We start from the raw sequence: 12,330 nt of genomic DNA, 5'->3' as shown, positions 1-12,330 counted from the left end.
TGTTTCCAAGTTTTAGCTATTACAAACTGTGCCACTATAAAGATGTGTATACATATATCACTGTGGTATGATTCTTTTAATTCTTTGGGGAAGATCCCCAGAAGTGGAATAGCTGGGTCAAATGGGACTTCCAGTCCTAGTTCTTTGAGGTATCTCCATACTGACTTCCACAGTGCTTGCACCAGTCTACACTCCCACCAGCAGTGGAGCAGGGTTCCTCTTTCCCCACAGCCCCACCAGCATTTGTCATTGGTTGATTTCATGATAGCAGTTGTTCTTTCTGGGGTGAGGTGGAATCTCAGTGTTGTTTTCATTTGCATCTCTCAAATGACCAGTGATGTTGAACATTTTTTTCATCCATTTATTTGCTATTTCTACTTCTTTGTCTGAGAAATGTCTGTTTATTTCAGATGCTCATTTTTGGATTGGGTCTTTAGATTTGGGAGGTCTGATTTTTTAAAGTTCTTTATATATTCTAGGTAGTAGACCTTTGAGGAACAGCTGGTAAAATTTTTTTCCCACACTGTGGGTTGCCTCTTCACTCTGTTGGTGATTTCTCTTGCTGTGCAGAAGCTTTTTAGTAACAAGAGATCCCACTTGTTGATTCTTTGTGCTAGTTCACGTGGAACTGAGGTTTTGTTCATGAAATCTTTTCCTATGTTAATGTCTTCAAGAGTTCCACCTAACCTATCTTCCAGCCAGTCTAGTGTTGCTGTTTTAATATTTAGATCTTTAATCCATTTTGATTTTAGTTTAGTGCAGGGTGAGAGATATAGGTCTAGTTTTAATCTTTGGTAAGTTGAAACCCAATTTTTTCAGCACCTTTTATTAAAGAGGCTATCTTTCCTCTAGTGAGGGTGTTTGGCTCCTTTGTGGAAGATGAGGTGGCTGGGGTGTCTGGAGTTGTTTCTGCATCTTCTGATCCATTCCACTGATCCTCGGGTCTGTTTCTTTGCCAGTACCATCTGTTTTTTATCATAGTACTTTGTAGTATAGTTTCAAGTTGGGGATTGTGATATCCCCTACCTTGTCTTTGTTGCCTAGAATTGCTTTTTGCTAGGTCTCTTCTTGTTCCAGATGAATTTTTGGATTGTTTTGTTGAGGTCTTTGAAGCATGCTGCTGAAATTTCAATTTAGATTGCATTGAATCTATATAGCACTTTTGAAAGTATGGCCATTTTCACTATATTGGTTCTTCCTACCTAGGAGCAAGGGATGTCCATTTTCTGATATCCTCTTCAGTCTCTTTTTTCAGAGTGCTATAGTTTTCAGAGTAGAGATCTTTGATTTCTTTCATTAGGTTGATTCCTAGGTATTTCATTTTTTTGGAAGCTATTGTGAAGGGAGTTGTTTCTCCAGTTCCTTTTTAAGTGCGTCTGTTGTTCATGTACAGGAAAGCTATTGACTTTTGTGTGTTGACCTTGTATCCAGCTACTCTACTGAATTTGGTTATTAAGTCTAGAAGACTTTTGGTGGAGTTCTTGGGGTCTTCTATATAGAGTACCATGTCGTCTGCAAATAATGACAATTTAACTTCTTCATTTCCTATCTTTATTCCTTTTATTTCTTTCTCTTGTGTAATTGCTGTGGCTATAGTTTCCAAAACTATATTGAAGAGAAGTGGTGATAGTGGACATCCTTGTCTTGTTCCTGATTTTAGTGTGAAGCATTTCAGTTTTTGGCCATTTAGTATGATATTGGCTGTTGGTTTTTCATAGATGACTTTTATCGGGTTGAGATAGAGACCGTCTATTCCAATTTTTTGTAGGGTTTTTATCATAAATGCATGTTGGATTTTGTCAAACGCTACTTCTGCATCTATTGAGATGATCATATGATTTTTGTCCTTGGCTCTATTAATATAGTGTATTACATTAATTGATTTGCATGTGTTGAACCATCTCTGCATCCCTAGGATGAATCCCACTTGGTTCAGGTGTATGATCTTTTTGATGATATTCTGCATGATGCTTGCCAGTATCTCATTGAGGATTTTTTTTTTTGGTACCAGGGATTGAACTCAGGACCTTGTACTTGGGAGGCAGGTGTCAGCACCACTGAGCTAACTCCCAGGCCCTCACTAAGGATTTTTGCATCTATCTTCATTAGTGAGATTGGCCTGTAGTTCTCTGTTTTGGTTGGGTCTTTCTCTACTTTTGGGAGGAAGGTGATGCTTGCTTCCAGGAATGAATTTGGGAGTATTGCTTCCTTTTCAGTTTCACTGAAGAGTGTAAAGAGCAGTAGCAATAGATATTCTCTAAATGTTTTGTAGAATTCAGCAAGGAAGTCATCAGGGCCCTGGCTTTTCTTAGTTTGGTAAATTTTTAATTATGTTTTCAATTTCATTGGTTGATATTGGGTTGTTTAGAATTTTTAGGTCTTCTTTGTTCAACTTTGGTAATTTATACATATCTAGGAATCTGTCCATTTCTTCTGTGCTTTCCATCTTATTGGCATATAGGTTATCAAAGTAAGCACTGATGATCATCTGGATTTCTGCTGGGTCCATTGTAATTTCATTCCTAATTGCATAGATTTGGGTCTTTTCTTTCCTTTTTTTGATAAGGTTGGCTAAGGGTTTGTCAATTTTGTTTAGTCTTTCAAAGAACCAACTCTTTGCTTCATTGATTTTTTTGTATCATTCTCTTAGTCTCTATTGTATTGATTTCTGCTCTGATCTTTATAATTTCCCCCCTTGTATGAGCTTTGGGTTTGTCCTGCTCTTCTTTTTCTAGAAGCTTGAGGTTGAGCATCAGGTTGTTTATTTGAGCTTGCTCTGTTTTCCTAATATGACTATTCACTGGTATGAATTTTCCTCGTAAGACTGCTTTCATTGTGTTCCATGGATTCTGATATGTTGTATTGGCATTGTCATTTAATTGTAGAAACTGATTTCTTTTTTTTTTTTTTTTTTGGTACTGGGGATCGAACTCAGGACCTTCCGCTAGAGGGGCAGGCGCAGTGCCACTGAACTAAATCCCTGTCCCATGTCTGATTTCTTCGTTAATTTCCTCTGTGACCCATTGGTTATTCAGAAGTGTGTTGTTCAATTTCCATGTGTTTATAAAATTCTTGCAGTTTCTTTTGCTATTGATCTTCAATTTCATCACACTATGGTCTGATAATATACAGGTGATAACTTCAATTCCTTTGCACTTACTTAAACATGTTACATGAGCAAATATGTGGTCTATGTTGGAGAATGACCTGTGTGCAGATGAAAAGAATGTGTATTTTGATTTTGTGGGGTGGAACACTCTGTAAATATTTGTTAAGTCCATTTGTTCAAGAGTTTGATTGAGTTCTAGTATTTTCTTGTTTATTTTTTCTCTAGTTGATCTATCTCTTTGTGACAGTGGGTTATTGAGGTCCCCCACTACTATTGTATTACTGCTTATTTGATTTTTCATATCTGTTAATATTTGTTTTATATAATTGGGTGCACTAGTATTTGGTGCATATATATTTATGATTGTCATCTCTTCCTCTTGGATTTTTCCCTTTATAAGGATGCAATGTCCTTGTCTCTTTTAATTAGTGTTGGTTTGAAATCCATTTGATCTGCAAAGAGGACAGCTACTCCTCCTTTTTTTCAGGTTTCTCTCACATGGTGTATTGTTTTCTACCCTTTAACTTTCAATCTATGAGTTTCTTTTTGAATTAAGTATTTCTTGTGTGCAGCACAATGTTGGATCTTGCTTCTTGACCCATTCTGCCAATCTATTTTTTTTGATTGGTGAATTGAGACCATTAAAATTGATGGTTGTAACTGATATGTATTGACTTAACCTTGTCATGACTTTCTTTTTGTTGAATTCTCCCCCTTTGCATTTAATTTCTTGTCTTGCCCTATGGATTCATTCTGCTAGGCTTCCTGGGGTTGTGATCCTCATTGTTTTTTCCTAGGATATTGTTGAACAACTATTTTTTTTTTTTGGTACCGGGGATTGAGCTTTGGTCCTTGCACTTGCGAGGCAGGTGGCGGAACCGCTGAGCTAAATCCCTGGCCCTCCTAGGATATTGTTTAAAAACTTTTGGAGTGCTGGTTTGATATTCATGAAGTTCCTCAGGTGCTCTTTGTCATGAAAGTATCTTATTTGTCCATCAAATTTGAAAGATAGTTTTGCAGAGTACATCAATCTGGGTTGGAGGTTGTTTTCCTTTAGGGCTTGAAATACGCCACTCTAGGCTCTTCTTGCCTTGAGGGTTTGTGCTGAGAAGTCTGCTGTGATTCTGATAGGTTTCCCTTGGTAGGTGGTTTGTTTCTTTTCTTTAACTGCTCATAGAATTTTATTCTTCTGTTGGGTTTCTGGAATCTTAACTATTATATACCTAGGTGTAGATTTTTTATCATGGCTAATTGGAGTACTATATGCCTCACTTATCTGAATGTCAAGTTCTTTTCTGCTACCTGGGAAATTTTCTGCCATTACTTCTGTGAATAGTTTTTTTATGTTGTTTTTACTCTCTCCTGTTTCTTCATTGTCTCCAATCAGTCTAATGTTATTCTTCTTTGCATCATCTAGCAGCTGCTGGATTGATTTCTTGTGGTCCCTTATTATTTTTAAGAAAGTTTTCTTTTCCTGGTCACTAATTGCAATCTTGTCTTCTCTTTTGGGGGAGGGGGTACCAGGGATTGAACTTTGGTCCTTGCACTTTCGAGGCAGATGGTGGCACCACTGAGCTAAATTCCCGGCCCAGTCCTGTCTTATATATCTGAAATTCTGTCCTCACATTGGCTCATTCTTCTGTGTAAACTTTCAGTGGAGTTTTTAATCTCCTGGAAATCTGTTTGCATCTGTTTTATGGATTCCATTTGTTTCCTATATTGTGATTCCATCATGCTCCTCAGCTCCTCTATTTTTTTATCTGTGTCTGCTCTTGATTTATTAATCATGTTTTGCACTATGGATACAATCTCTGTTGTTATCTGAGAAATTATTTTTGATTTCATTTTTTCCAGATCCTCTTTCATTGCCAGTTCAGGGAGTCCAGGTGGTTTAGTATCAGATTGTTCCATCCCATTGCCCTTTGGGGTTGCCTTAGGTGATCTGGAAGTCTGGTTTTGAGACTTGTTTATGAGTCTTCTCATTTCCACAGATGCAACCTGCTGCACCTTTGTTGAGATGACTTTTTGCTCACCCAGTGGTCTTAAATTTTCAGCAAGCCACCAAGAGGCCTTTCCTCTCCTGCTCACCCCTGGGCCAATTCCTGCATTCAGAATGGTGGCCTTCTGGATCCTTGCACTGCCCTGTTGTCCAGGTGGGGTTCTGGCTGGGGCCTGTGCACACTTGGGATGGTATCTGAGCCTGCCTGTGGCTGGGGCCTGCCCCCCGATGTAGCCTGTTGTCTGGGAGGCCCTTTGGCTGTGTATACCAATCACTGGTGTCTGAGTGGACTTCTGGCTGGGATCTGCATGCACTTACCAGTGGTATCTGGGCGGGTCTCTGGCTGTTGCTTGTGCGCCTGTGTAGCTCTTTTCCAGGCAGGTCTTTGGCTGGGCCTGTGGGTTGGGTGGGGCCCTGGCTAGGACCTGCCCAAAACCACACCACTCTGGTCCCACAGGGCTTCTCAGTGGGATCTGCACACACTTACAGATGGATTCTGGATGGGCTTCTGGCTGTCTCCCTCCAACTCTTGATCCCAATCCCATTTGAAAAAGCACTATTTCCAATTTTTCCAATTCTCTTTTTAAAAAATCCCTTGTCCTTCTTTTCTTCTCCCCTGCATCTCTTATGCCCCTTCCCATTTGAAAAAGATCTTCCTACTTCCTATTATATATATTATATTTTGCTCTCTGTTTATGTTTTGGGTGTTTCATATAAGAGAAACCATGCTATATTTAAACTTGTATGTCTAATTGATTTGACTTAACATTATAGTCTAAAGATGCATCCATTTATGTACAAATGTCTCAAGTTTTACTTTTTTTAAGAATAGAAAAGGTTTATTGTCAAATAGCAATAACTCCTGTGGAACAGGAGGAGTCCTCAATGGGTGGCCACCAAAGCCTTTTGTCAGGGATAATTTATCAGCAAAGTCACGATGTGGGTATGACAAGGGTCAAATTATAATCAATTAGTGAGATTGCAAGAATAGCCACTTAGCTAATATTGATCCAATAGCAAAGCAGGGCATGTAGCAGTGTCATATGGCTAAAATCATTAACTTTGGGTCATCTGTGATTTCTAAAACAGAAACATTAAGCCAGGCATAGTGGCAGACACCTGTAATCCCAGCACTTGGAAGGCTGAGAAAGGAGGATTGCCACGAGTTTGAGGCCAACCTGGGCTACATGGAGAGTTCAGGGCCAGCCTGAGCTACAAAGCAAGAGCCTGGCTCAAAAAACCAAAACCAAAACCAAACAAAACAAAACAGAAACATTTGGGGAAGGGATGGGCCCAGGTGTTCTGGTCACCCACCTAGGTGTCTGATGCATATCTGGACTTAATGGACTGGGTGGTACTAATTACTGTACAGTTCTGCTTCTCCCTTAGGGGAAATGTACAAGTCCAGCCACATGACTATCTTGAGGCCTTGCCTTCTTCAGGTGCAACTCTGGCCACAATTCTGATGTCTGCACCTTCCACTGACTTCCTTCAGAGCCCAGTCCCTCTCTGACTGTATATTAGTGTCTACCTAATTTAGCTGCCTATACTCTTCCCCCTCTGAAGAGTTATTCCTGTGTTAAGCGGGGAATGGGCATAGTTTTGGTCTAGCTGCTTTGAGATGAGAAGGGTTAATATAGGACAGACCCCAGTCAGGGGCCATCTCCAGGGAGCTAATCTAATGGGTCTTGGATAGAAGTCATGTTGGGCTTTAGCAGTTATGAAATCCCTTTAGAAGGTTGGTCTAGTTGTTGATTCCATCTGTATGACTGCTTGGAGTTTGGCAGCCTCTCTTTCCAACCATTTTGGTGGAACCTCCAAAACGATATAGGAGAAGTATAACTCTCAACCTGCTAGATGTCAGATGTGCCAAGTTTCTGTCCCTTGAAATCAAAGGATAAATTTGAAAGGACAAAGGAGGTTAAGAGTAGGAATGGTTTATTGGAGAATAGGAATAGGTCCTGAGGGATAGGAGGGCTCCTGAGTGAGTTGCCCAAATGCCTCAAGTTTATCCTTTATGGCACAGTAGTACTCCAATGTGTGTAAATACATTTTCTTTATCCATTCATCTGTTTATGGGCATATAGGCCATTTCCAAGATTTAGCTATTATAAATTGTGCTTCTATAAACATAGGTATGCATGCATTCCTGTAACATGATGTCTCTAACTCTTTTGGGAAGATATCTAGAAGGGAAATAGCTGGGTCAAATGGAATTTTTATTTTTAGTTTTTTGACAAAACTCCATACTCATCTCCCTAGTAGTTATACTAGTTTACATTCTCACCAATGGCGTAGAAATTTCCTTTTTCCCTGCATCCTCACCAGCATTTGTTATTTGATTTCTTGATGATAGCCATTCTTCCCAGAGTAAGATGGAATCTCATGTTGTTTTAATTCTCTCTCTCTCTCTCTCTTTTTTCTTTGTTTTTTTGACACAGGGTCTTGTTACGTAGTTCAGGCTGGCCTTGAATTCACTATATAGTCCTAACTGGCCTTGAACTTATGGCAATCCTCCTGCCTCAGCCTCTCAAATGTTGGGATTACAGGAATGCACCACAAAGCCTGATTAATTTGCATTTCTTAAATGGCCAGCAATGCTGAACATTTTTTTCCTCTATTTATTGGCCATCTGTACTTCTTATGAGAAGTGTCTATTCATTTTACCCACCCATTTTTTTTGATTGAGCCTTTTATTTTGGGAGGTCTAATTTTTTGTTTTTCTGGTACTGGGGATGAAACTCAGGACCTTGCACTGATGAGGCAGGCTTGGGGCCATTGAGCTAAATTCTTGGCCCCAGGAGGTCTAATATTTTGAGTTCTTTGTATATTCTAGATATTAATCCACTGTCTGAGGAATAGCTAGCAAAATTTTTCCCATTCTATAAGTTTTCTTTTCACTCTGTTGGTTGTTTTCTTTGCTGTGCACATGCTTTTTAATTTGATGTGATCTCATTTGTTGATTCTCCATATTATTTCTTGTGCCATTGGGGTTCTGCTCGGAAAGTCTTTGTCTATGCCTATTTTATCTTCCAGCAGGTTAAGTGTTTTTGTTTTAATATTTAGATTTTGATCCATTTTTATTTTAGTTTAGTACATGATGAAATATATGAGTCTAGACTCAATTTTCTGCATATGGATAGCCAATTTTTCCAGCACCATTTATTAAAGAGGCTGTTTCCTGCAGTGTGTGCTTTTTGCCCCTTTGTCAAAGATCAAATAGTTGACTATGTCTACTTTCTTGCTTCTAATAAGTGAGGAACTGGGGCTGGGGATGAAGGTCATTGGTAGAGCACTTGCCCAGCATATACAAGTCTCAAACACGGCCGGGGATTTAGCTCAGTGGTTCCAGCGCCTGCCTCGAAAGTGCAAGATCCCGAGTTCGATCCCCAGTACCAAAAAAAAAAAAAAGAACAAGACATAGGGCCAGGAAAAAAAAAAAGACATAGGGCCAGGGATTTAGCTCAGCAGTTTTACCACCTGCTGCGCAAACTCAAGGACCCAAGGATCACCCCGGTACCAAAAAATAAAAAAATAAAAAAAAGTATAGAAGATTTGAGGCCTTGGGTTTTGTAGAGCTGAGGCAAATTATCCATGATGGGTCTTGTGAGCATAATAAGATGGTTGTTATCTTACTCCACTGAGTTTGGAGTGGTTTGTTATGACTTGGAAGTTGTTTATGTAGGAGAGCTGGAGCTATGGCTGCCATCTTGGGATCATGAGGTAGCCACAGTATGAATCAGCCAATAGAAATAAAGAGGATTTGGTTTCCCCAGCACATTATTGAATGAATGAATTAACCAGCCCTACACTTGCTCTGCCAGCTGATTTTTTCTTATATGGAATTATAAAATCCTTTTTACTTTGGCCATTTGCATTTTCTGATTACTTATTATAGAATAAAGCATCCTGAGTGATATAGACCCAATTTGTCCAGGTACAGACGAAAAAGAGAAATATACAGTTCAAATAGACACATATAAACATGTGCATAAATGCATACTTGCAAGCACATGGTATAAATATGCACTGCTACACATCTTTGGTTAGACTTGGATTTGGGGAGACACTCACTTGTCTTAGTTTTCTATCACTGTGACAAAATCCCCAAGAAAATCAACCAAAAGGAGGTAAGATTTATTTTGGCTCATGACTTCAGAGGTTTCAGTCCATGGTTGTTTGGTGGAGAGCATGTATGGAGCAAAGATGCTCACCCCATGGCAGCCTGGAAGCAGAGAAAGATGAGAAAGAGAGAGAGAGAGGGAGAGAGAGTGCACACCAGGGACAAGGTAGAATCACCAAGGGGACACCCCAAGCCCTTCCCTTCAACTTGCCCCACCTCCTTGGTCTCCAGCACCTCCCAATAGCCCATCAGAGTATGGACGCACCAGTGGGTTAAGCCACTGGTGAGATAAGAGCCCTCATGATCCAACCACCTCCCCAAGGCCCCACCTCCGAACTCTGCTGCATTGGATACCAAGCCTTTCACATACAGGCCTTTGGAGGACATTCCACATCCATAGCAGATACACAGTCACACACATCAGGCACACACATGTGTACCACCAGCCAGGAATCCTGCCTGCGAACATGGACATCCACTCTCAGTCACCAACATGCACATACTCAAGGATTCCCTGGCCACAGACGGGTCCAAGTCTGTGTTTTTTATTTGTACATATTATATAAAAGTAAGAAAGTATAAAAATAAACTCAGCCCTGGGTGTGAGTCAGGACTATAGCTTCATAAATAAGGAGGGAGAGCAAATAACTTGAGGCGGGGGCAGGGGTTAATGTATAAATAGAGTCTGGGGTCTCAGACAGTCTGGGGCAGCCCACATTCTTAGGCACACTGGTCTGGCCTGGCCACACATCTCAGGTCCCAGGTGAGCAGGCAGAAGAGGTTGGAGATGACAGAGGCCTGAAGGCAGCCAGGGGACTCCTGTGGGGATGCAGAGAGGGCTCAGGGGCTGCCCACAGCCTGGTCCCCTGATGCCTGAGACATGGACCTCCTGCTTCCTCACCTTCTTGGTGGCCTGCTTGAGCCACTGCAGCCATTGGGACAGGAGGCGACTGTGGGGCCTGGGGGCAGAGAGGGCACTGTGAGCTGAGGCTGGCACACAGGGAGGGTCAGGGTTGAGAGCCCAGGAGGTGCACAGGGGCCAGAGCACTCACACAGGCCCAGAGCTGGGAGCGGATGTGACGCAGCATGTGGAGGGGCTGCTTCAGGATGTCCTCCAGGGCCAGGTTGGTGATGTTGTCCAGGACCTCCAGTGTCAGGGTGAGCTCAGCCTGCAGGGCCGCAGGGCACTCCCACACCTGGAGAGGTGAGAAAGACCAGGTGAGGAAAGAGAGGCAAGAAGGCTCAGGAGTGAGGTAGGGAGTACGGGGAGGAGGGCAAGTGACATGGGACAGGTGAGAGGGAGACAGGAAGGGGGACACAGGAGGAAGGGTATGGACGGAGAGATGCAGGTGAGGCAGAAAGACAAGGAAGGAGACAGGTGAGGGGAAAAGTAAAATGGGGACAGGTGAGGGGAACAGAGGTCTGATGGGACAAGACATGGGGACAGGCAAGAAGAGAACAGGCTAGGGGACAGGGAGGGGACAGTTGCTGAATGGGGAGGACAAGGGAGTGAAGGCTGGGAGCAGGTCCTGGAAAGAGAGGCCAAGGGCCGAGGATGTAGCTCAGTGGTGCAGCACATGCCTGGCAAGTTCGAGGGCCTGAGTTTAATTCCTGGTACCAAAACCCCCTCAAAAAAACAAACAAACAAAAAAGCAGGGCTAAGAGGTGGGGAGGGGGATGGGAGGGCAGAGAGGATCAGTGTGGAGCAGGACAGGGGCCCAGGTTGGGGACAGACGGGCCATAGGGAGAGGACAGAAAAGCAAGATAAGAAGGATCAAGACAATGTGGAAGTGAGAGGGACACATGAGGAACACAGGGAAGTGGGACAAGCAGGGAGATTGTGAGGGGTCATCTGAGGGGGCAAGGTAAGGGCAAGGGTGACTTCCGACTCACCTGCAGCTTCTGCAGGCCCCAGGCCCCGGGGAAGAGGGGGAGCTCCACCAGTAGTCCTTCAGCGGGAGGTCCTTTTCCTAGACAGCAAGGGTGCAGGTTAGCTCACCCAGAGGGTGGAGATCACACATAGCAGCGAGCAAGAAGGTTGACGTGGCAGGAGGGTTCAAGTTGAACCAGTAGCAGAAAGATGGAGGTTAGTCATAGAGCAAGGCTAGAGGCTAGGCCACAGCAGAACATGCTGGGAGCACTGTGCTGTAGATCGCTATGGCCAGGCCTAACTCACCTCCTCCCACGGATGAGGCATGGCCCTGTGGGAGGAGGACAGGTGACAAGAGCCAGTGGTAGAGCAAGAGGGACAAGAGGATTGTCTTCCTCCCCACCCATTCGCCAGAGAAACACCAAACATGATGTCCTGCAGCCCTTAGCTCTGGTTACAGACCAGCCCCTTTTACCTACCCCCTGCACTTCCCCTATTTCTACCACTATAAATACACATGCTGCATTTGCCTGGGGTCTTTTCCTCCCATCAGGAGTTAGAGCCCCACTTGGCCCCCACCTATACCTTATTATATCTCTTTGTCTTTCTTAATCTCTCACCATTGTTTCTCACTCTGTGAACCCTTCAGCCACACTGGTCGTGGCAAGAATGGGCAGACCTTAGGCCATAGGCCAGCAGCCTGGCCATGGTAGTGGGATAGAGTTTTGCTCGAAACCACAGACACTCACCAAGTTATCCCTCGCCTCCTTGAAGGCCTGGATCTCCCATGGTGACATAGATAGAAATGTCTCAAGGTGACAGTCTGTCCTGGCTGAGGTGGGCTTGGCAGTGGGGCAGGGCCTGCTGTGGCCCAGCCCAGCACCACAGTCACCAGGAGCCACACGGGTATCATTGTGGTCATGACTAGTTGGCAAGTGCCTCCCCAGTGGCATGGCTATGCCTCATATCCAGGCTGAGCGTGCAATCGCCAGATGATGCTCCTAAAGTGAAATCAGCAACGTGAAAAGTGAATTTCCACCTTGACCTAAAAGGCCATGGGTAGGTGGAGCCAGGTAGTGAGCAGGTGTGGGCATGCCCAGATGAGCCTGGAAAGAGAAACTGAAATTCAATCCTGAGAGCCTCTAAAATCTTTTGTAGGACTCCTTCAGCAGCATTCAGCTTGGTCTGTCCCCCACTGAGTCTGAGGTGGGGGACAGGGATGTGACTGG

At 43.2% G+C, this 12,330-nt stretch overlaps 1 protein-coding gene across 1 annotated transcript; it reads right to left on the bottom strand.

Annotated features, from left to right (window-relative positions):
• Positions 1 to 9,951: 9,951 nt before the first annotated feature.
• Positions 9,952 to 11,898, bottom strand: LOC101699159 (interferon lambda-2). The gene is made up of 6 exons (XM_087197500.1): positions 11,851 to 11,898; positions 11,408 to 11,432; positions 11,125 to 11,201; positions 10,284 to 10,427; positions 10,133 to 10,156; positions 9,952 to 10,050 (listed from the first exon to the last, which is right to left on the bottom strand). Exons 1-6 carry the CDS (start codon positions 11,896 to 11,898, stop codon positions 9,952 to 9,954), a joined length of 417 nt encoding a protein of 138 aa, XP_087053626.1.
• Positions 11,899 to 12,330: the final 432 nt, after the last annotated feature.

The sequence above is a fragment of the Heterocephalus glaber genome, unplaced genomic scaffold, assembly GCF_053883595.1.
Source record: "Heterocephalus glaber isolate CG9 unplaced genomic scaffold, H.glaber_assembly_v1.0 deba00001670, whole genome shotgun sequence".
Classification (NCBI taxonomy): domain Eukaryota; kingdom Metazoa; phylum Chordata; class Mammalia; order Rodentia; family Bathyergidae; genus Heterocephalus; species Heterocephalus glaber.
Note: the sequence above shows the minus strand (reverse complement) of the source record. Positions and strands in the feature narration are given on the sequence as shown.

What these genes read in the sequence shown, in the direction of transcription:
- LOC101699159 (XM_087197500.1), bottom strand. Translation starts at nt 11,898, where the DNA reads ATGTCACCATGGGAGATCCAGGCCTTCAAGGAGGCGAGGGATAACTTG. An exon ending in GGGGCCTGCAGAAGCTGCAG is followed by an intron (nt 10,428 to 11,124) that starts GTGAGTCGGAAG and finishes TCACCTCTCCAG; the next exon opens with GTGTGGGAGTGCCCTGCGGC. An exon ending in GCTCCCAGCTCTGGGCCTGT is followed by an intron (nt 10,157 to 10,283) that starts GTGAGTGCTCTG and finishes CAATGGCTGCAG; the next exon opens with TGGCTCAAGCAGGCCACCAA.